This window comes from Misgurnus anguillicaudatus, chromosome 5 (genome assembly GCF_027580225.2).
Source record: "Misgurnus anguillicaudatus chromosome 5, ASM2758022v2, whole genome shotgun sequence".
In the NCBI taxonomy this organism is placed as follows: Eukaryota; Metazoa; Chordata; class Actinopteri; order Cypriniformes; family Cobitidae; genus Misgurnus; species Misgurnus anguillicaudatus.
This window is the reverse complement of record NC_073341.2, coordinates 13,222,452-13,246,008: the sequence shown is the minus strand read 5'-3', so window position 1 is coordinate 13,246,008 and position 23,557 is coordinate 13,222,452. Positions and strand designations below refer to the sequence as shown.

Here is a 23,557-nt window from a genome sequence, read left to right as displayed (position 1 = left end):
ACTGCAAAAAATGACCTTTTTACTTAGTATTTTTGTCTTGTTTTCAGTAGAAATATCTAAAAATTCTTAAATTAAGATGCTTTTTGAGCAAAATGACCCAAGAAAATAAGTCTAGTTTATAGACAAAAAATACAATTTAAGTAAATTTAAACTTAAAACAAGCAAAAATATCTGCCAATGGGGTGGGAAAAAAAGTCTAATAATAAGTTTTCTTTTTTCTTAAACACTTCATTTAAGCAAAATTTTCTCACCCCATTGGCAGATAATTTAAAGCACAAATTCACTTAAATTGTATATTTTTTGTCTTTAACTAGACTTAATTTCTTAGGTCATTTTGCTCATCAAGAAAGTACATCTTGATTTAAGAATTTTTAGATATTTCTACTGAAAAAATACTAAGTAAGAAAGTCATTTTTTGCAGTGTATGTTTTCAAGAAAAAAATCTTAGTATTTAATAATATCGTCTAATAATATCTAATAATAATAATAATAATTAGTATCTAAAAATTCTAAAAGTCATCAAGTTGTGATTTTGTGCATAAAACAAGCAAAAAAAAATCTGCCAAAAAATTTTCTTAAACACTTAATTCAAGAAAAATTTGCTTACCCCATTGGCAGATATTTTTGCTTGTTTTATGCACAAAATCACTTAAATTTGATATTTTTGGTCTAAATACTAGACTTATTTCCTTTTGTTTTGCTCATCAAGAATCTTAATTTAAGAATTTTTTGATATTTTTACTGAAAAGACAAAAATATTAAGATTTTTTTTCTTGAAAATCATTTTTTGCAGTGTGTTATTCCAAGATAACAATCACCTGAAACTAATAACACACGGTTGCAAGTCATTTTGACAGGTAGTCTACAGTTTAATATTACACCCTACTGAAAAATCCAGTTAAGACCAACATTAGCTGGTGAGCTGGTTTTAACTGGTCTCCCTGCTTGGTTTTAGCTGGTATTGCTGATGTAGCCAGCTGGTCTAGCTTTGTTTTGGTCACTTTTTAGGCTGTTCTAGTTGGACTTAACTGGTCAGACTGGGAGACCAGCTGACTCACCAGCTTGACCAGCTTTGCCAGGCTGGGAGGACCAGCTTAAACCAGTTACTGCCACCTTAAACCAGCTACCAGCTTATGCTGGTCTTAGCTGGATTTCAGTAGGGACAAAATTAAATACAAATATGTCTTTAATAACATATATGACATTTTATTTACAAAAGATTAAAATAGCGTATTTGTGACATTTGAACGTCTTGTAAACAGGTTTTCCTCATGGACATCTTCATTCGTTAAAAATGGGCAAATAAAATATTTCAAATCAATATTTAATGTTCCTTACCTTATATATGAGGTAAAAAGCCGTGTAATAAACGTGATAATGTACAGGCAGCAGGTTGTTATCGCGAATAAGGGTTGTACCCGGAAGCGGTGCGTGACGTCAGACTTAACAAGCAGATTCCTTAACAACTTTAACTACAGTCAGAAATGTATAAAGTGTTTCTCCTAAAATATTTATGGCAAATACACCAGATATTGTTTACCAGATATTGGCAACAGGTGTCTGAAAATATACATTTTGGACCCTGGCAACTTTTCATGTTTCTTGTCTGACGCTGCACTGTTAAAATTGATGTTTATTCAAAACCATTTCTGAATTAACAAGCAACGGGAAAATGTAATGTAATGTGGCAGAACGTCTTTGATGTGAGAAACAACGCTAGAAATACCGCCGGCTCACTGCTGCCATCTGCTGCCACGAGATTACCACTGCAGGCATTTTACATTTACATTTATGCATTTGGCAAAGGCTTCCATCCAGATTTACAGTGCATTCGAGGTATACATGTGTATCAGTATGAGTGTTTCATGGAGGTCGAACCCATGACCATTTACGCTGCTAACAGCAGGCACTTTCTAAAGGCATATGAAGAAGATTGAATATAAAGTAATGTTGTGCAGTTGATTTTATGTTCAGCATGAAAGTAATCATCATTGGGCAAGGCTATGATCATTCTTTGATGATGGGATTCCTGTACCACACACGCACAATATTCTATTAAGGATCAATGTTTTCTTAATGCGATACATAAATGATCCCAGGCTTGTCTTATATAACAGACACAATTATGTTCATACGTTGTGATATCTGCAGGATAATCTCTACAGCAGCTGCTGACAGCAGATATATCAGTCATGAATCCGGCTGATTAACTTTAAATACCAAAATAAATGAAAGATTATGATCAGTGATGAATCTAGCAACAAAGTCAGACATGAGTATTAGTAAGCTGCAATTGATAGCAGTTCATATTTCACTCTATGAAAACAGCCTGTCAAAGAAAACTATACAAACATAAATAAACTTATTACTATCAATTATAAAATTATGATTTGTCTTTATAATTTGTGTGATGATATAACCTAAAATTAAACATTAAACAAAACGGTCAATAGATGTCAGTAAAGAGATTGCAAATAAGATTTTTACACTTAGGCTATTTACATTTGGACACTACTGCAAAGAACTCTGTAATGTAAACTAATGTTGATACATCTGGTCATACATACAGTAGATACATTAGCTTGACCCTTGGTTTTAAGATGACAGTTGTGTAAAAACTTAGCTATGTTTGCAAACTCTAAAAAAAAAAGCCCAGCATTGTTTATAGAATGGATCATTCTGTTTTTTTTTTATTTTCAAATGTGCATAATTAGTGGAAAATTCACTTGTGAAGCAATTATATGTGTTTACACTGAAAAAAAAATTATTCATTCAATTTACTCAAAAGGTAAGTGATTGCAATCAATTTATTTAAGCTGTATTTAAACAAAAGTTTTTATTTTATTTATTCTTTCTATTTTTCTGTTTAAATGTAGCCCAAATTAATTGATTGCAACCACTTACATTTAAAATTTTGAGTAAATTAAATGAATATTTTTTTCAGTGTATAACATGAAACTGGAGATATTGATGATTTCATAATTGTGGTGTATCGTAACATAGAGGGAAAAAAATCAATCATACAATAACTCTCTAATGCATGCAATATTCAGTCATAAGAAATATATTTATTTTACATTTAAATCTTTGTCCCTGAAAATGCATTTGGAAAGTTTTTCATCTGTCTATTCCACTGAAAGATAATAGAGTCATCAGAAACATAATACTATACTAATTCATACTTGGTGCACCACCTCCATCAGCCTTTTTTCATCATAAACAGTACATATAAAAGAAAACAGGACATTTATATAAAACTATAGGTATGGTTCAAAGATTATCAACCAATGATGGTTTGTATAAAATGCTGCACCCTGAATGACCTATAGCCTTTGAAGACCTGTCTCATGCAAGAGGACACATTACAGTTTTAAGTGTATTTATTATTGCACATTATATTTGAAAAAAAAAATTTCAGTGGTGAAAAGTAAACTTACATCTGACAATAACACCAATGAGGAATTTTTATAATCAAATTCGTGATTAAATTAATGAAAGAGAAATGTAATGAGAATCATGAAAAAAAAACGCTGTAGGAACGTAACCCCACAGAAAATGTTTATCACTGATTTTTTTTTTTATGTTTTTTTTTTCAGAATGAAATGTTACAACAAATGTTACACCATTACCAATGCCTGTTGCAATGCCAATTTTAAGCGCTAGAGGGAGCCACTGGTATCTATTGTCAAACTGGGCGAGGCCCTTTTACTTCATTGCTTAAGCATTTTACTAACAAATGTTGTCTCACGAGAAGGTGGTATGGCTATATTTGTACAACACAAAATGTTTGGTGAACCCTTATAAAGAAGTAATGAAGCACTGAATTTTACTGTTACAATTAAATAGCTTTAAATCAATTACAGTGTTGTTAATGTATAAAAGATCTTTACATTTTTAAAACACAAACACTTATCCAAAGTGAATTACAGCACATTATTCTTTCATCTTTATGTATTTCATGGGATTCAAACCCACACCCAGTCCTCTACCAATTGAGATAACACACAGCTACACTTGTACATTTGGTAGGCTAAACCTTATTAAATTTATATCAGCAGATATGCCCGTTTGTATGTGTATTACCGGTTAGTGCTGGTCTGTGTCTGCTAAAGCTTGTCAACCAGCAGCTGAAGGTGGTTGATCAAGATGGTCCTGCTGGTTAAGCTAAAGAAATAATTTTGGGAGGATCAGCAAATCAGTAAAAAAAATGCTGATACTGTAGCATATGTTAACATACAGCACATAACCTCAGGCCACGGTCTAGAGCAGATGTTGAAATGTCGAAAGATTGCAAATGACTTCCTTACAGAGCATCTTATGGCACACTAATGACCCTTGATCCATATCTAAGTCTCTATTGATTGAAAGGATGCAAACCCCTTCCCCTAAAACCAATAGCCATACTTAAACAATGCTCAACAGGAACTCAGTAGATTCGATGATAAGATCCAGGCACTTGAACTGAAATGTACCAACCAAATGTACTTTACAGTATGGCAGATCTGTTTTACATGTATCATAAACTCACAGACAGACTTCCATCCCTGGTCTTCAGTCCATCATGTCTCCAGGGCTTCATCATCACTGACTGCAGAGAAAGGGGGTTGGACAGAGCTCATATCCTGCCAGCACCTCCCTAGAGAGACTGCAGAAGCAAAAGATTCAATCGGATGCGGCCGACTTTAAAATGAGCCTCAACCCCCCACAGCTGCGTCTCCGCATAACTCAATACACAACAAACACGCACTGACCACTGCAGAAGAACTGGCCATTTAAATGGCATGCCATGAAATCATTACGAATCTTCTTTTGAGCTTTACATTTATATTAGCCATTACTGTAGCTCAGTTGGTAGAGAATTGTGGGTTTGATTCGATAGAAGTGTCTGCCAAATGCATGAATGTAAAAATGAAGATGAATAAGAAAGGGGATACAGTAATGATTGACTTACATGTCAATGAATTACTACAAAGGAGATGTACTGCTCATGCATATGCAAAAACCCTCCTGCCATCTTGATTCTTACTGCAGCTGTTGAGAGAATGCGTCTTAATCCCCGTTTGCTCGATGTGTGCCAATGCAACATCCAAATAGCTAACATAACTGTTAGCTGCATACCGAGACAGCATTTTATGTTCCTGTTTCAACACCATGCTTCTCTACACTGTCAAAAATGCTGTCACTGGGACAGTACCCTTTAAAAAGGTCCTAATATAACATTTAGGTAAAGATATGTATACATTTGGTACCAATATGTAGCAAAGGGGTACTAATATAAACTATTTAGGTGCAAAGGAGTACATTTTGAAAGGGTACCGCCCCAGAGACCAATATGTTGACCATTTTTTTCTGACAATGGAGACTTCGTTTTGGCTGAATCTGTGTCAGCAAAAAATAGAACGAAATATTGATTATTTAATTGCCAAAAAAGTTATTGTGTGTCCTGTATCTTAATTATTTGTGTGTGCTGTGCTTAACATGCTAACATGGTATTGTATTGTAATGTATTAAAATCAAACTACTTCATTGTATTCAGGGTAGTGAGCTGCCATGTTTAAGGAGGACACACTCACTAGGGGCGTCATTTATCCTGCGTAGAAACCATCTTAAATGTGACATGATAATTCAAAAGCGCGTACGTGTGATTAAAAAAAAGTACGCACAGATAACGCACGTATGCCTCATTTGTAAATGTGAAATCTATAAATCCCAAATAATCTTTCAATTGTGCACAGCTAAACAATTTCAGATCTTCACCTTTAAAGGAAAACACCACCATTTTTCAATATTTTACTATGTTCTTACCTCAATTTAGACTAATTAATACATACCTATCTTTTTTCAATGTGTGCACTTAATCTTTGTACAGCACGTCGTGAGTGTGTTAACATTTAGCCTAGCCCCATTCATTCCTTAGGATCCAACAGGGATGAATTTAGAAACCACCAAACACTTCCATGTTTTGCATACTTTTGAGTGCAGAGCAAAATTACTCAACATGTTTAATCTGAGTGATTTTATAAGTTATTTACGCCTACCGGCTGTGTACGAACGTTGCTTTGTTCCGCTATTTTGAATGGAAGTCAATGGAAGGTCTAGTCTGTTTTCCCCCAAAAGTGGGCGTGAACCTGTTCAGAGACATTCTATGTCGTTGCGCCGGTTGTGCATATAGTATGCAAATTGGGATGCAGGGCAGGAGATTAGTTCACAGGGACAATGAACATCGAAAACTAATAAAGGAATGAACAAAGATTCATTTAGAGGAAAGTTCAACAAAGATGCAAAAGTGCAGTACTTTTGTTTTTTAAATTCGGGTTTTCATTTTTAGTTTTCTATTTAATACTGTTTAATTTAATTAACTATATTTAAATGAATATATTTAATTTAATGTTGAAAATTCGGAATATGCTGTTCATACTTAGTTCACATGTTTTATGTAAAAAAATATATATATATGTATTGCGGTTTTGTGCGGTCTTCCGGTATTACATACTTTGCTTTCATAGTGTGCTTCGCAGCTTTCATGTCCTATAAAGTCACAACATGCAATGACATCACTTTCCCATTCTCTTATACACTGCAAAAAATGATTTCTTTTTAAGAAAAAAAGTTATTTTTCAGTAAAAAATATCTAAAAATATGAATTTTTCTTGAATTTAGTGTTTAAGAAAAATGTCCAAGATTTTTTGCTTACCCCACTGGCAGATTTTTTTTGCTTGTTTTATGCACAAAATCACTTAAATTTGATATGTTTGGTCTAAAAACTAGACTTGTTTTCTTGGGTTGGTTTGCTCGTCAAGAAAAAGCATCTTAATTTGAGAAGTTTTGGATATTTTGACTGAAAACAAGACAAAAGTACTGAGAATTTTGTCTTGAAAATAATTTTTTTGCAGTATATAAAGCTGTTCCAATACAATCAATCTGGACACATTTTATCAAATTCATATGAATTCGTACAATTAGCTTTTGCCCCTGTGATGTTGGGTGTATGGGCGGGGTTATGTTTCATTACTGTTTTTTTTCTAACAATCGTAGAAATTACAGTTTTTAACTGTATATGTACTTTTTTAGAGTTAACCAAATAGCATTTTTTACAATAGAATTTTAAAGTTTTTAGTTTAAAATTAAGAAAATATATATTTATACGAATTAGCCAATTTGTAAATACGTACAAATTCCTGTGAGATCAGTTTGGCTGTTCTGTCATACACACCAGAAAGCTTATTCGCCAAGACATGAAAATGCTAACTATTTGTGTGTTGCTGCCTATGTAAAGCATTTCAAATGAGTAACATGTGAGGAGGTCATTTGACTTGGGATGCCGCCTTACTAGGTAGTTGTCTATGTTTTCTCATTCACTGTGTTACCAGTCAAACTTGTTTATTTATTTCATATGCCCACTGATTTTTTTCTCTTTAAATCTGTGGTCATGTCCAATCCACAAGCACAGCCTCACCCTGAGTTCAAACAGTAAGCAATGAAAGATGACAAACACGGCGTTGTTCTCGTGCCGTAATCGCCCACTTTGAAGTAATTTACAGCACTGAAGCTCAGAAGTCAACATTGCAAGACGTTCGTCGCCTTTCTTGTGGCCAATTGCACTCTTTCGTTGTGTAAGTAGCCTTCTGTTTGGCCTCTAAGCAGCCAGTGTCTAGAACAGCTGACTAAAGTCTATTGAGGGAATGACGCTATGACTCAGGCCATTGCTGAGCTAAATGCCGAAGGGGGATGGGGAGGTTTACTGTACTAAGAGGTTAATGGGACAATCCCTGAATACTAAAGAACAGTAAGTGCATACATCACACTGGAGTTTGAATGCATTATGTACAATGGTGGTCTGCTGATAATGACATACTGGGCGTGTTTATCGTGAAACCTGAATCCTGTTGGTTCTGGCAGCTGTTTATATGCAGTATAGTCCACACTGAGACTTTAGCTATGATATATCGGATTCATCTATTATTTCACATACACACGCAGGCTTAAGAGTACATAATCAGGGTAGTTTATGGGATTACACATGAAACTCTTAATCTACTTGAGACTTAGTACATTTTTGTAAGCTTAATTCTGCTGTGCAAAACACCTAAAGTTAAAACATAAGAGCGTTACTCTTTCTCTGTTGTGGTTTTGTTATTCAGTTTTGAGTTTCAGTTCTGTCTTTTACTTGACAATAAGAAGATATGTGAGGTTGTTTTCAGGTTGGTGACTACATGGTGACCATTAAGTTGGCTTAATAATATGATTGCCATATGACGCAATAGCATCTTTTCACCATATAGAACGGATATTAGTAACCCACTTCTAGCCAAACTTGAATGTCGTTTTTGCCAAAATAACCTGCGAGATGTGTGATATTCCATTATGTAAGTAAAGTCAACAATGATTTCAATTTGTTTGTTTTCATTTATTTAGTTCATTTATTTTGGGACTGCGGTTAGACGTTTATTAAATGTTGACTGATACATTTTGCCTTTAGCCTATACGTCTGGGCTGTGTTTGGACAGCTATTAGACGTTTTTAAAGAGCACCTATTTCATTGCTAAAAACGTTATTTTGTGTATTTGGTATAATACATTGTGTTTGTGTCGTAAACACATTATTTTCCACATATCGTACATTTTTGTAGCTCCAGATTTCACTCTCTTCCTGAAACTCATGGATTTGACAAGCTCTGTGTCCCTGATTGGCCAGCTAATCTGTACGTTGTGATTGGCCTGAATACCTCTGATGTCAGCTGGAAATGTGACGCTCCTTACCATGTTTGAAAGATTCGCTCACAATGCAATGCTAACAGGAGTTAACTTACAGGCTGTAAGTCCGAGCGGGAGGAATTACGATAATGTCGGTCTTTACCAATCCCAGGAAGTAAACTGTTGCCAACAATCTGTGTGTTTGTTGTAGTCCAAGAAAAGAGATTTACGTTGGAGACGATTACTTGCGTCATTGTGTACCTTTTAAATATCGTTAAAATGTACTAATACACATTTACACACCAAAGGAAATTTTAAAATGTTAATCGGACAATATGTGCTCTTTAAATGCAAATTTGGTTGCTTTTTTTAAACAGAAAGATATAAAAATCTCCCTGTAGTCAGGACACGGTTCCCATGGGTCCTTGACATTTTTGAAAGTTTGTGAATCTGGGGAATAAAATTCAAGGCCCTGGGAAGTGTTTGAAAATATACATACATAGATACAGGTCATTGAAAGTGCTTGAATTTATTTTATGCAAGAAGTTTTCTGGAAAAAAATCCATATTATTCCCTGTGTAGTGTAGGATAATATAATAAAAATGTTAGACTTTTTAAGCACACGTGCTAAACTGTTCGTTTTAAATGCTTTTATCTTCTGCGAATGTTGATTTATACCAAAATGCTTTTTTGCATAGTTGTGTTTGACAAATAAAAACTTCTCGGGTTACGTATGTAAGTTTTGTTCCCTAAGGAGGGAACGAGACGCTGCGTCTCCCTTGCCATACTTCCTGCGTCCCTGTAACGCCGTCTTTGGCAATATTTCAGATAGCGATATACTTCCAGGCTCCCACGTCACCCTGTCTTTGTCGTTAAGCCTCACCATTGGTTGAATTTGATATACACATTCAGACACACTTACCCCTGGAAAGTCAGTGACACAGTGACGCAGCGCGAGTTCCCTCGAATAGGAACTGTAACAATGTATCTTTAAAGATAACACAATGTAACCTTGCTCTCACTTGAAATTTGTCCCCATATTTAGTCCTTGAATTTGAGGGTATTGGACCTGGAAAGTCCTTGAAAGGTCCTTGAATTTGAAGTTTACTAAGGTGTGGGAACCCTGTCAAGAATTTGATGTTTTAGCTAGAGGTTTTCTCGGGTCCAAAGAAATATACCCGACTCGAAATGACCCAAATCACTTTATACCTGAATGCGATATGCATACAAGACAGACCTGACCCAAGAAAATTAGACCTGAGTTCGACCCGAACCAATGGCAGTTTTTTGGGAGCCAAATGTAAACGGCACCGATGTATGTGCAGTCGCTGCTCCCTTTATTTTCTTTTGTTATCTGACGATGACACCAAGGTAACCGCTAAAAAATGCATTCTAAATTTATTGATAATTCTGTCTCAACGAAAATTAGCCTATCGCTAGCCACACGATGCACACTCACAGTTTGGGTCGTCTCAGGTCCGTTTGGCAAAAACATTAATTTTAAATTACCCAAGACCAGATGCCGCTATTATTATACCCAACCTATGTCCGAAGCGCATGTGAAACTTTTAAATCTGAACCCACTCAATTGCACAGCTTTGACCATAGATATGAATATGCAAATTAGTCCCCGCATCCACTCTTTCAGACCACCCCAGGCGATAGATATATATGTAAATAGATGCTACATCCCAGCTAGAAATTAAAAGTTCTAAGAACGTTCTCTGAAAGTTCCCAATGTTCCCAAAAACATTCTGCCAACGTTAAAAGTGACTAGTTTTTTTTAAGTTCTAAGAACGTTTCTGTGTTGTCTTAACGTTAGAGGAATGTTACATTTTACCATTTTTAAACGCTATGACAATGTCATGTTTCAATGCTCACACAATCTCCAAAACAACAACTGTTTATTATATTGACTTGTTTGACTGTTATGTAAATGATAGAGAAACATTGCATTTTATTATTTTAGAAAACATCATTTCTGAATGTTCAGCAAACATACCGCTGTAGAAAACACAATTCACTAGGTTTAGATGTTGATGTTTTGTTTCATTTTAAGTCACCCTTATTGTGATTAGTGTTTGTTTTAGTTGGACTCTTGACACTTGACTTTTTGCTTGCTATTTTTTTTCCCTGGTTGTGTTAACTTTGCATGTTCATAACAAATGTGGTGCATTAACACAAAGTTAATAGTGTAATTCTGTGGTTGTTTGGTACATAATGGTGAAGATCATCACCTAATTCATTTACAAATCAAAAGTTTATTTTCTGCCAATAATGTATATAGATCCAGCTCTTTCACACCAGTTTGTCATTAAGGAGTTTTAGAAACTTTGGACAAAAAATATTCGCTGATGTAAAATTGGGATGCACAAACATCAAGAATCAGACTATGAATCTCAACCATGGGGACAAATAAAATTGTTAAAAAATCCTTATTTATCCATGCTGCAGTGCATGCTGGGAGTCCTGAATGAGATTTGTAATTTGTTAATACCCAGCATGCATTGCAGCATGAAGTTTTTTATTTAATTGTCACCATGGTTGAGACCCATACCCCGACTCTTGATGTCCGTGCATCCCAACCACACAGCGGATTTCTTTGTCCAAAGCTTCCAAAACTCCCCAACGACAAACGGCCGCGAAAGCACTGGATCTCATTCAAATTCTTGACAGAAAACAAACTCTTGACTAGCAAACCAACTAGGTGATGATCCCCACCACCACGCACCAAGCACCACAGAACCACACCACCAACCTCTCATAACAAATGTTGTGCACCAACACAAAGTCAACACAACCAGGAAAAAACCAGCAAGCCAAAAGTCAAGTGTCAAGAGTCCAACCAAAACAAACACCAATCACAACAAGGGTGACCCCAAATGAAACAAAACATCAACATCCAAACCCAGCAAGTGAATTGAGCCCTCCACAGCAACACATCCACTGAACATTCAGAAATAATGCCTTCCAAAATAACAAAATGCAATGTTTCTCCACCACTCACACAACAGTCAAACAAGTCAACACAACAAACAGTCGCTGCTTCAAACATTGTGTGAACATTAAAACATGACATTGTCATAACGTTTAAAAATGGTAAAATGTTATAACATTCCTCTAACGTTCAGACAACACAGAAACGTTCTTAGAACTTAAAAAAAAACTAGTCACTTTTAACGTTGGCAGAATGTTTTTGGGAACATTAGGAACTTTCAGAGAACGTTCTTTTAATTTCTAGCTGGGATTCGGCAGTTTCATAACTGTGCATATGTGAACTGCGTGTTTGCAGAACTAATCTATAAGCGCTAATGTTAACAGGTAACAGCACTCACCCTGCATGTGTGAGCAGAACAAAAAGAGAGCTGAAGCAGCCTTGCTGCAATCGTTTTAGCGCCAAGTCATACATAAGCATACATACATAATATACATGCCTCGAACAACTGATCCACACATTCCAACTGTGTTGATATGACTGCTTACATGTTTATAATGTTGGAAACCAAGGCGATTTTAAATCGCTGGAACAAGACTGTCTCCAATTTTATGGAGAAAATACTCAAAATATTGGTGTTGAATGATGAATCTGCACATGCCTTGTTTTCAAACATATTAAAAACACAACAAAGACATGTAAACAACAATAAAAACCTGATTTTCTCCAAAGTGGGACTTTAAAGGTTCTTTATGGAAATGTAATATTTCTAAATCTATATTGATCTAATCTATATTCTTTAGACCCTGGTAGTAAATGCATTTTTGTCTTAGCTGCCATGCAGATAACTCAATAAAACCAAACCTATGACTGCAATAAAGACTACAATGTCGCTATGACTCACTATCAAATATGCACGCACACAACACACTTCATAAAGTCATTATCACACCTTAAATTTTCATTGGTGTAAAATAATAATTTAGCAGACCAAGAATTGCTGCTGTGTAACTGAACCAAGGCAGAAGTGGTGAGAGAGAGAGAGAAAGAGAGAGAGAGAGAGAAAGAGAGAGAGAGAGAATATTCAATGACAAGGCGTGAGCCATTACGTGCATGACTTCCTCTTTGTATGCAAATATATTCATCATTGAAACAAAAGGGAAAGTGTTTGTTAATTTTTGTGATATTTGAAAATTGTCACAGCCTGGTTTTGTTTGTCTGTGATTATAGAGTAGTGAAATCAGATAGATAGATAGTGTGAGTTCAGTTAATGGCTCTTTTATGATGCATCTAATGTTGTTGTGTGACCAATGTGTTTCAAACAAAGCAGATACATTACAAGAGGGAGGAGATGGAGCACGTATGGGAGAAGACGTAGAAGTATTGGCAAATGTGGGCAGATGGTTGAAGCTGCACTTATCCCTATTACCTACTAGAAAGATAACAGCTGCATGGGAGTGTGGCCAAGACAGACACCCTGTGAATCCTTCCAAGCTAAGGTGAAATCCCATTGCAACATATTTTACTTTTTCTAATGTGTTGTTTTAGAGTGAATCTGACTACCTAACAAGAAAACAAAGATGAAAAGGGTTTGACTGAATTGTACAAAGTTGGCCATTCCATACCCGAATGGAACAAGACTGATATATTGATTTGTGAATGGTTAACATTGTACGATACCCTGCATATCAACAGAAAAGAAAGCTGTTTCTCATTGCATTTTGATTAAAAATTAAAGACTTTTTAAAATATGTAATAAACCAGGGAAAATCTTCTGATCTCCATTGTTAAGCCAACGCAGAAGTGACTTAAACTGCAATTGATCGACTGGCTGCTTGGCTGGCTCCAAAAGGGAGTCAATCACCATAGACCTCCATGTTAAAGGAATAGTCTACTCATTTTCAATATTAAAATATGTTATTACCTTAACTAAGTAGTACCTTAAGTAGTTATACGAGCAAGTTTGGAGGTACAAAATAAAACGTAACGCTTTTCTCGGCGCAGTAACACCCTCCCTCTCCCAATAAGAGAGGGAGAAGGGGAGCGGACTTTTCAGGCGAGTCGAAGTACTTCCAAAAGTGCTATTACGCCATAAAATATAGTTCCTCTTTTAAATCCGCTTAGAAAAGCGCTACATTTTATTTTGTACCACCAAACTTGCTCGTATAACTACTCGTCTTAAAGGCGGAGTCCACGATGTTTGAAAAACGCGTTGGAAAAGGAGACGGGCCGACTACCAAAACACACTTATAGCCAATCAAATCAAATCAAATGCCGGTTTGCGTATGTGTGGGGCGGGTCTATCAACAGAAGGTCCAGATTCTATTGGGGTAGGGGCGTGTTTGTTTAGGTGATTTCAAATATCAACATTGGCTTTCAAACATCATGGACTCCGCCTTTAAATAGGAAAAACGTTGATGTGTTTGGTCACTTCTAACTTTATCTCTAAATGGTACCATTGAATGAATGGGGCTAAGCTAAATGCTATCGAAGCGTCGCAGCGCGCTCCAGCGCTTACGTGCACGCACACAGATGATAGAGGGATGTATCAACAGTTCTTAGTTAAGGTAATAACATATTTTAATATTGAAAATGAGTAGACTATTCCTTTAATAGGTATGTTGCTAAAATTTTCAAAATGGTTAAATGCTAAAACTAGTTGTTCAGATAGTAAGAGCTTGACCTATTTAATCAAACAATACTCTTATGCTTTAAAAATCTATTTAGATGGCCTTGTTGAGCTTTTAAATAATTGTGCAAATTAGATTTAAATTTTATTCTGTATAAGGCTTTTGTCTCTATAATGACTAAACTTATAAAACACGAAGAGCAGTCATCATGACTCACTGTAAGTGGATAATCTGTTAATATTACTATTAAATATGGAATTAAATAATGTATAATATTCACTGTAACCATTTTTCTTCTATTAAAACATTACCGCGCGCCGCCTGAGGAAATCTTGAGTTTCGTTGAGCAGAATCAAAAAGTCAGCCGCGACAGCTGAGTTAGCAATATACCTAATGTTAAAAGGCCCAACCTTACAGCAGAAATAAATGTGTTTATGGCCTGGTATAAAAATTGTTTTTGGTCTGTATAGCTCATTTTTCCCTTCATGACAACTATGAGGGGGTTGAATTTTTTTGTAACTCATCCATTTAAATTATTAAGCCTTAAAGTTCTGCACAATTAAGTGCGTGGCCACTTGAGTGACGGGTGAACTGCCACTGCTGTCACTACCATCAAACTAGGTGGATGTGGTTTCAGCAACTCAGCTGTACCCACACCTCTTTACCATTTTCGGTTATCTGTGATGCGCAGTGATGCGATGCCAATGTCGATGGCAGGCCCCACCAACTATTGGCTTCAAAAAACCATTATACAATCCTTTGGGTGACGTCACAGACACTACGTCCATATTTTTTACAGTCTATGGTAATAACCATAGACTGTAAAAAAAATTGGACGTAGTGTCTGTGACGTCACCCATAGGTTTCTGAAGATCGTTTTTGAAGCTTAAAGTAGGTGGTGCCTGCCGTGGCCATCTTGGCCGCGCGTCACCGTGAATCACTTACGGATATCCGAAAATTGGTCCAACGGGCGGGATGTGAGTGAAGCTGTGGTGGATGGTTGCTGAAACCACGCCCCCCTAACGCGACTCTAGTGACGGCAGCGGCAGTTCACCCATCACTCTAGTGGCCACGCCCTTAATTGTGCAAAACTTTAAGACTTAATATCATTTAAACGGATGAGTTACAAAACAATTCACCCCTCATAGTTGTCATGAAGGGCAAAATTAACTATACAGACCAAAAACAATTTTTGTACCAAGCATTAAACATATTATTTTCTACTGTAAAGGTGGCCATTTTAACATGGAGGTCTATGGGAATTGACTCTGCAGGTTAGACCTAACAAATATGATTGCTATCTTAAAAAAAAATATGTAAAATGTCTTTTACCCAGTTTTATTACTTTTTCACCCTTAACCAAACGCTTTTAAATAATTGTGCAAATTAGATTTAAATTTTATTCTGTCTAAGGCTTTTGTCTCTATAATGACTAAACTTATAAAACACGAAGAGCAGTCATCATGACTCATTTACTGTAAGTGGATAATCTGTTAATATTACTATTAAATATGGAATTAAATAATGTATAATATTCACTGTAACCATTTTTCTTGGATTTAAACAATTAAATGTTTTACTCAGACACACCTGTAAATAATAGTAAATACTATTGTACAACATAAGCGACTGTGTACTGTAAATACAATGAGCCTCACTTCAAAGAACTTAAATCACAAAAGCACTAGTGCCATCTGCTTCTACAGCTATATCTGTCGCCTTGTCTGGTCAACCCGGTAAAACCCCTGAGGCCTGAAGCAGTGATGCAGAGGACTCGGGCAAACCCTCATTCTCTCACTGTAAGTCACAGCAACTGTGTCAGGCCCGATTATATTACATGCATTCCCTCTCATGTAGTCAGATTTGTCTTTAATAATCCAACTACCCACATACCAGATATCTATCTATCTATCTATCTATCTATCTATCTATCTATCTATCTATCTATCTATCTATCTATCTATCTATCTATCTATCTATCTATCTATCTATCTATCTATCTATCTATCTATCTATCTGGAGCTTGTTACTATACTACAATATGTATAGGGATATTTAGTGCCAAAGGAAGCCTTTGTATCCTTAAGTAAAGGCAAATGAAATGCAAAACAATTTAAAACCATTGCCTGTTTTTTGCTTTGGGTACATGTTTAGGTGCAAATCTGTGCTTCTTTTTTAAACATTTTTCCTTCTTTCTTTGTAATGGTGTTTTTATTATGACTCTGGGCTGCTGCTATTATATTTCTTGTTTACTTTGAACATTACTTGGTCTTTAAAGAGGGAAATAATGGCTTGAAACGTGATTCCACTTCCTGTTATGACATTGAGATGTTTTGATTGCGCTTTGAGCCGAAATCCTGCAGTGACACGGATCATTTCTGCACCATAAAACAACGCTTATATCTCTTATTCGCGATTTACAACCCTTTATATCTAAACTTCATACTGGGACTTTGCTGCTGTATGTCAAATGCATTTCCAGAAGAAAATCATACGTTGACATAACATATGAGTGATAGTCGATGAGGGCCAATCTACATTTTCTGTCTTCGTTTTGATTTGACGCAAGGGCTCTTTAGGGCGGGCCTTCAGACAGTCAGCCAATCAATAGCTGATACGTCGTGCCGGGGCGGAGCGTAGTCGGTGTATTTATATGGGGGAAGTGTTCGTTTCATCCCATTCGAAGAAAGAAAGACGTTTACAGCTTCCTCTAGTGTTTGCGCCTTCGATTAAAAAACAAAATGAGGGAAATCGTGCATCTTCAAGCCGGACAGTGCGGTAACCAGATTGGAGCTAAGGTTTGCATTTTAAAAATTTACGTATTTTGCTATATTTAATTCAAATGTAGTATTTTTAATGTTAAGGCATTGATTTTGGTGTTTAGGGAGATTTTGCGAAATATAATTTGTTTATTACTTATTATTCGTAGTTTGATGTAAATGTCGTCGTACTATATTGAGAGATTAACAATATAGTCTGAACAAATATGAATGAAAACTGGGTCATCCATCCATGTGCTTCCTCGTTTCAATGCTTTGATTCGACAAAAATCTGAAGTCTTCAAAAGAAAAGCAAGGAATTTTAGTCGTCATTGTCCAAAAATAAATGCTTTTGTGCCAACGGTTAATTCCTTTCGGTGTCTGCCGGGAACTACCCTTTGTGAGACGCACTGCGACAAAAGGAAGTGCCTATGCGAATTTTACTCCCATAACCTTAGCGTTATCAAATAGCCGTATTCTGCGTAAATAACTACGTTAGTAATCGACTCGGTTTATACGTTATATTTAAATATTTCAAAATTAAAACAGAAAAAATCGATAATGCGTGAACCCGCCGCACTTTGTAGCGGAAGTGACGGATTGTCTTGTGACGTAAGCAGAAATTTCAAAGTGCGCGGCGGGTGGACGGCAGCCAACCGGTGTGCGTGCCGCGCGCGCGACTTTTCAAACAGCACGTTTAAAACATTCATGAATATTTTATTATAAATAAACTGTATTTAAAAAGTACAAGGTGTAGTTATGGTATTTGCGAAATGTATACGGCATGCACAGTGACTTAAAGACATGCGGATTGACACATGCGCATGGGAGTTTGAGAACAATTGGCGCCTTTTCATAGTCCTCGTGCACAATGCGCCTTATGTTAAATATCGCTGTACAATAATTCACCAAATCCCCATATATGCGTCAATACGGACACTTTTTAACACCATAATTTTTGGATATCAATTTTAGATTTTACTTATGGCTCAAAACAATGTTAGGTGAAGTAAAATTTTATACTAATGCTATGTGATTATGATTTTTTTTCTGTTTATGTTTGAAGATTCCCTACAATTTGTAGATTTGCCATGACTATGAACCTTACTAAATGCGTTTATTTCTTTTTGTTTTAGTTTTGGGAGGTTATCAGTGATGAACATGGAATTGATCCCACTGGCTCTTACCATGGCGACAGTGACCTGCAGTTAGACAGGATCAATGTCTATTACAACGAGGCATCAGGTACACCCACAAATCATTTTAACACACTTTGATAATTTTTATCAAAGATTATTTTATATTTTCTATCTAAACCTGTTTTCTGCAACCTTTAGGTGGCAAATATGTGCCCCGTGCTGTGTTGGTGGACTTGGAGCCTGGTACCATGGACTCAGTGAGGTCTGGTCCCTTCGGTCAGGTCTTCAGACCAGACAATTTTGTTTTTGGTTAGTATCATTCTCATTTAAATAAATTTTCATACATTTCCATTTGGTAGATGAGGAAATAAGATGTTTTTGCTTCTGTATCAGGTCAGAGTGGTGCTGGAAACAACTGGGCTAAGGGCCATTACACAGAGGGAGCTGAACTGGTGGACTCTGTCCTTGATGTGGTACGCAAAGAGGCAGAAAGCTGTGACTGCCTGCAGGGCTTCCAGCTCACCCACTCTCTGGGTGGTGGTACCGGCTCCGGCATGGGTACGCTGCTCATCAGCAAGATCCGTGAAGAGTACCCAGATCGTATCATGAACACCTTTAGCGTCGTGCCTTCCCCTAAGGTGTCCGATACCGTAGTCGAGCCTTACAATGCAACACTGTCGGTCCACCAGCTGGTCGAAAACACAGACGAGACCTACTGCATCGACAATGAAGCGTTGTATGACATCTGCTTCCGCACCCTCAAACTCACCACGCCCTCATACGGTGACCTCAACCATCTCGTCTCTGCCACCATGAGCGGCGTCACCACCTGCCTCAGGTTCCCCGGCCAGCTCAACGCAGATCTCCGTAAACTGGCTGTAAACATGGTGCCCTTCCCTCGTCTTCATTTCTTCATGCCCGGCTTTGCACCTCTCACCAGCAGGGGCAGCCAGCAGTACCGCTCCCTGACCGTACCGGAGCTCACGCAGCAGATGTTCGACGCCAAGAACATGATGGCCGCCTGCGACCCACGTCACGGCCGCTACCTCACAGTCGCCGCCATCTTCCGTGGCCGCATGTCCATGAAGGAGGTGGACGAGCAGATGCTTAACGTTCAGAACAAGAACAGCAGCTACTTCGTCGAATGGATCCCCAACAATGTGAAGACCGCCGTGTGCGACATCCCACCCAGGGGACTCAAGATGGCCGCCACCTTCATCGGCAACAGCACGGCCATCCAGGAGCTCTTCAAGCGCATTTCCGAGCAGTTTACTGCTATGTTCAGGCGCAAGGCTTTCCTCCATTGGTACACAGGCGAAGGTATGGATGAGATGGAGTTCACTGAGGCTGAGAGCAACATGAATGATCTGGTGTCCGAATACCAGCAGTACCAGGAGGCCACCGCAGAGGAGGAGGGCGAGTTTGAAGAGGAGGGTGAAGAAGAGCTGGCTTAAGTCTCTTAATATATATGTGTTTTCCAGGCTGTATCATTTTGCTGTCATTCAAGATATAAAAATCTTTCCAAAGCTCCATGTTTGTTTTTTCTTTAAGTGACTTCACTTCTGTTTTGCCTCTTGTCTGTACAGATGTCAATAAAAGCCGTTTCTTTTGTTAAAGCATCTTGAATCTTTATTTATTTTCTGACTTGAATTGAACTTAAAGGTTATCGTTACTTGTTGGTTTGTTAGCCTGATAAATCCTTGTCAAACCGGTTTTAGGGTTTGACTTTAGATGTCAACAGTCAAAATAACACGTGGTCCTGTTCAATGCAAAATGCATGTCAAGAGTCACTGATCTTTTTATTTATTTTTTTAAAGCTATGAAGTAATCTGCAAAATATAACTATTTTCAATGGTTAAGTTATCTTGATACACTAAGACAGTGTTCTGTTAACCGATTTATAACCCTAATTTCAGTTGATCAAAGTGCTTTCCATAAAACACCCAAAATACAGTCCATAAAACAAAAACATTGAAGCACTAAGTTTCTCTATATGCAAAAGCAAGTAAATGTCTTTAGATGTCACTTCAAATGTAAAACGTCTGTTTAGTCCCAGACTTTAATGCAATTTTTAGCTGTCTTGTCAGAGAAAGTTATTTTCAGACATCTTAAAATATATCAATGTCAGGAAAAAGCATCTTGAAATTATAAATGCTACTTCAATGCCCTATTTTAAGTAAGCATAATCTAAGACTCGTTTGTGAAACCAGGCCCAAGAGTAAGGCAACATCTCTCAAGGGACAGACACATTTAATTTAGTGAACATTTCCTTATTTCATTTTAAAAGTTTAAATTAAAGCTCATTTGAAACATAAGCCTTAAGGTCAAAATATATTTTACATCATTACATCATCTCAAACTTAATCTTCATGCCAAACATTATCTCATTGTTTATTGCCTTAGATGAGCTGGTCATAGATCAGAGTTAGACTTGGGCTGGGTTTGCTTTGAGCTTTTATAGATAAAACATGTCAGAAAACAAATGCAATTTTTTATTTACAACAAGGGACGTTTAATTTCTGTTTTTCAACATCACAATTAATATAAATCGCATGTAGTATATATGTTCCCTTTAAAGGGATAGTTCACCCAAAAATTACAATTCTGTCATTTAATCACAAACCTGTATACATTTCTTTGTTCTGCTGAGCACAAAGGAAAATATTTGTAATCAAACAGGAAGCAAGAGCACCTTTGACTTTCATAGTAGGAGAAATACATAATATATATAAAGTCAATGGTCCTCCAAAACGGTTTGCGTTACAAACAATCCTCAAAATATTTTCGTTTTTAGTGAAATCATCCCTTTATGTGAACAACCACACCCAAACCATCATGGAGTTTGATAGATAGTGCAGATAGTGTCCAGACAATGTAGTCCCAGCAGATGGCGCTATTATCTAAGTTTTCCTTCTTGTCCATACAAAGTAGGTTAGGATCCCAACACACAGCAAGAGCAGAGACCAGCAACACACCTTCTTCACTTGATCTTCAAGATTTTGTTTCTCTCCAAAACGACTGACAAAACCTGCCTGAGAGTAAAATATAAGATAACACACAAAGTTGTTATCGTAAGCATAAAAAACACGCATGAAAAATAAAATATCATTTTAGATCAAATAAAGCAAGGGTGCATTCTTTTCAAATAATTCAATGGACCGGAGTCAATTATTTTACTAGTTATTTTAAGACATTTGACAGGTCACGCGTGCATTTATCACAAAATAATGCATAGAGACAGAGTGCATTTAATTTAATTTGAAAACCACGCCCACCGGGGGAAACAGGCTCCGTTCACTTTGTATTGCGTGAGGCTGCCTCCTTGTCATTTCTGGCTTATAATATACAAAAAAACAAAATAATGCCTAAAAGCTGCTGTGTGATCGGGGTAAACACGATACGTTTTTTAAATCCGGCCTTTAAGGAGACAAAAGTGGATTGCTGATTATTCCCTCTAGTGGGCGTAGTTCTAATAATAGTAGTACTGTGAAAAGTTGCTTGTATCGACTTTATAAACGCTCATTTTGGGGGGGGTCGACAGCTTATAAAACGTATTTCTGTTTTTTAGCTTGTTAGCTGTACACCCTGTCACACAGCAGCTTTTAGACATTATTTTGTTTTTGTTATAAGCCAGAAAAGACAAGGAGGCACCCTCACACAACACAAGTCAATGGAGACGGATGGATTGTTTTCCTCGCGGTGGGCGTGGTTTTCAGGTTATGACGCGTCTGTCTGTATACCTGTAAAACATTTCTCAACAAATCAAGCATTTCATCTTACATGCATGTGCAAGTAAGCATCTGGTATATTGATTCTGAATGGAACCACATTAGTCCTAATGAGACCCATTGACTTTTAAAGAGACCCTTGACACTCACCCATCCTCCTTTATCCCTAATTTCTGGACAGACGACCCTCTCTACGTAACTGCCCACACACTCCTGAATCTGGGGCAGTACAGCAGTCATGCCTCTCTCCTGACAGTGTAGAGCCAGTTGACCGGCCAGAACAAACACGGACAGCACGGCACTCCAGGCGAGATCCCTGCGCCTCGTAGGTGCAAAATGCTCATCCAGGATGGAAACGAGGGCCGAGCATGCCGTCTCCTCAGTCACGTCTTGAAAGACACGTGGCCACCGGCGGAAGAAGATGGGGAAGCGGGTGAGCAGTTCATCACCTGCGTGACGCAGGGCGGCCGTGACTCGGGACGGCGCAGGACCGGGTGGGACGCCTGGTTGGGCCGTTACATAACTGATATAGTCGTAGGCCATGAGATAGGCCTCACGCACCAGTGGATCAGGGCTGTTCAGGCCTCGGCCAATCACAGAGTCATCTGACAGTCCCATAACCTTAAAATTGTGTTAGCAGCACTAAGGAGTCATTTTAGATGTTTAGGTCTCTTCTATGCAATGAGAAGTTTACATGAACCCTTATTAGTTATATTAGTTCACCAAGCTTTGTTGTTTCAGATTCCTGTAAATGAATTGAAATTCATAAATTAGATATAGGCCTGTACTTTACACAGTATGTTTAGCAGTTCCAACATTCAAAGCAAACTACTGGTTAGCATTTGCAAAAACCTGTGCAATGTTATGCACTCACAGAGAGTACAAGATCAGCAATCGTAGGAAATATCAAATCATGCACACATATGGCATTGGGTGACTTACCCATCTTGTGGTTAGACATGAATCATGCCAAAAAAGCAAGCAATAAAGATTATTTAACAGCTAACAGAAGAAAAATGTACAAGTGGAGTAAGCCGAAGCGTGTGAGGTCACACACAGTTTTTGTGTTGCATGTGTATGCTGTCGTTTGGTTGGGCTATATTTAGCTCCCTAGCCTGTAATAGATACCAGCCAAACCTTATTGCATGCATCTGGGATATGACACTCATATTCTGTACTGCATAGAAATACTCACCATGCAGAAGCTTACAGACAAAAGTTGAATCCCTACAAAAGCTGGCACTGGGGCGGTACCCTTTCATAAAGTAAATATTTGTACCTAAAGAGTGTATATTAGTACCTCAAACGTACATATTGGTACCAAATGTACCAGTTTAAGGGGAACATATCAGTGAAAACTTTTGTACCTTTATTTCTGAGAGTGTAGCTTTTGGGTCTGGACTAATACTGGGATGAAAGAAATAAAGTTATAGGTTTTTATAACTTTTAATTGTAAGTTTATATATTCTTTTTATTGTATTTTCCTGTTATCTGTCGTTTCTTTATCCCTTTTTTCTAAACTGTTTTATCTGCAGCCATTTTTATGTGTTTGTTTACAATTGTATTTTCTGTAAAGCTGCTTCACGAACAATGCAAATTGCGAAAAGTGCATTAGAAATTAATTGAATAGCTCTTTTTATGACATAATTTTTCACTAAAATCTAAATCTACCA

The 23,557-nt window shown here is 37.2% G+C and overlaps 2 protein-coding genes across 2 annotated transcripts; one reads left to right on the top strand and one right to left on the bottom strand.

Moving 5' to 3' along the window:
* The first annotated feature begins 16,895 nt into the window (after positions 1-16,895).
* On the top strand, positions 16,896-19,775 carry tubb2b (tubulin, beta 2b). The gene is made up of 4 exons (XM_055168380.2): positions 16,896-17,056; positions 18,154-18,262; positions 18,355-18,465; positions 18,550-19,775. Exons 1-4 carry the CDS (start codon positions 17,000-17,002, stop codon positions 19,608-19,610), a joined length of 1,338 nt encoding a protein of 445 aa, XP_055024355.1. The 5' UTR covers positions 16,896-16,999; the 3' UTR covers positions 19,611-19,775.
* Positions 19,776-20,389: 614 nt separating this feature from the next.
* bcl2l16 (BCL2 like 16) lies at positions 20,390-22,983 on the bottom strand. The gene is made up of 3 exons (XM_055168381.2): positions 22,827-22,983; positions 22,035-22,629; positions 20,390-21,188 (listed from the first exon to the last, which is right to left on the bottom strand). Exons 2-3 carry the CDS (start codon positions 22,500-22,502, stop codon positions 21,057-21,059), a joined length of 600 nt encoding a protein of 199 aa, XP_055024356.1. The 5' UTR covers positions 22,503-22,629; positions 22,827-22,983; the 3' UTR covers positions 20,390-21,056.
* Between the last annotated feature and the right edge of the window lie 574 nt (positions 22,984-23,557).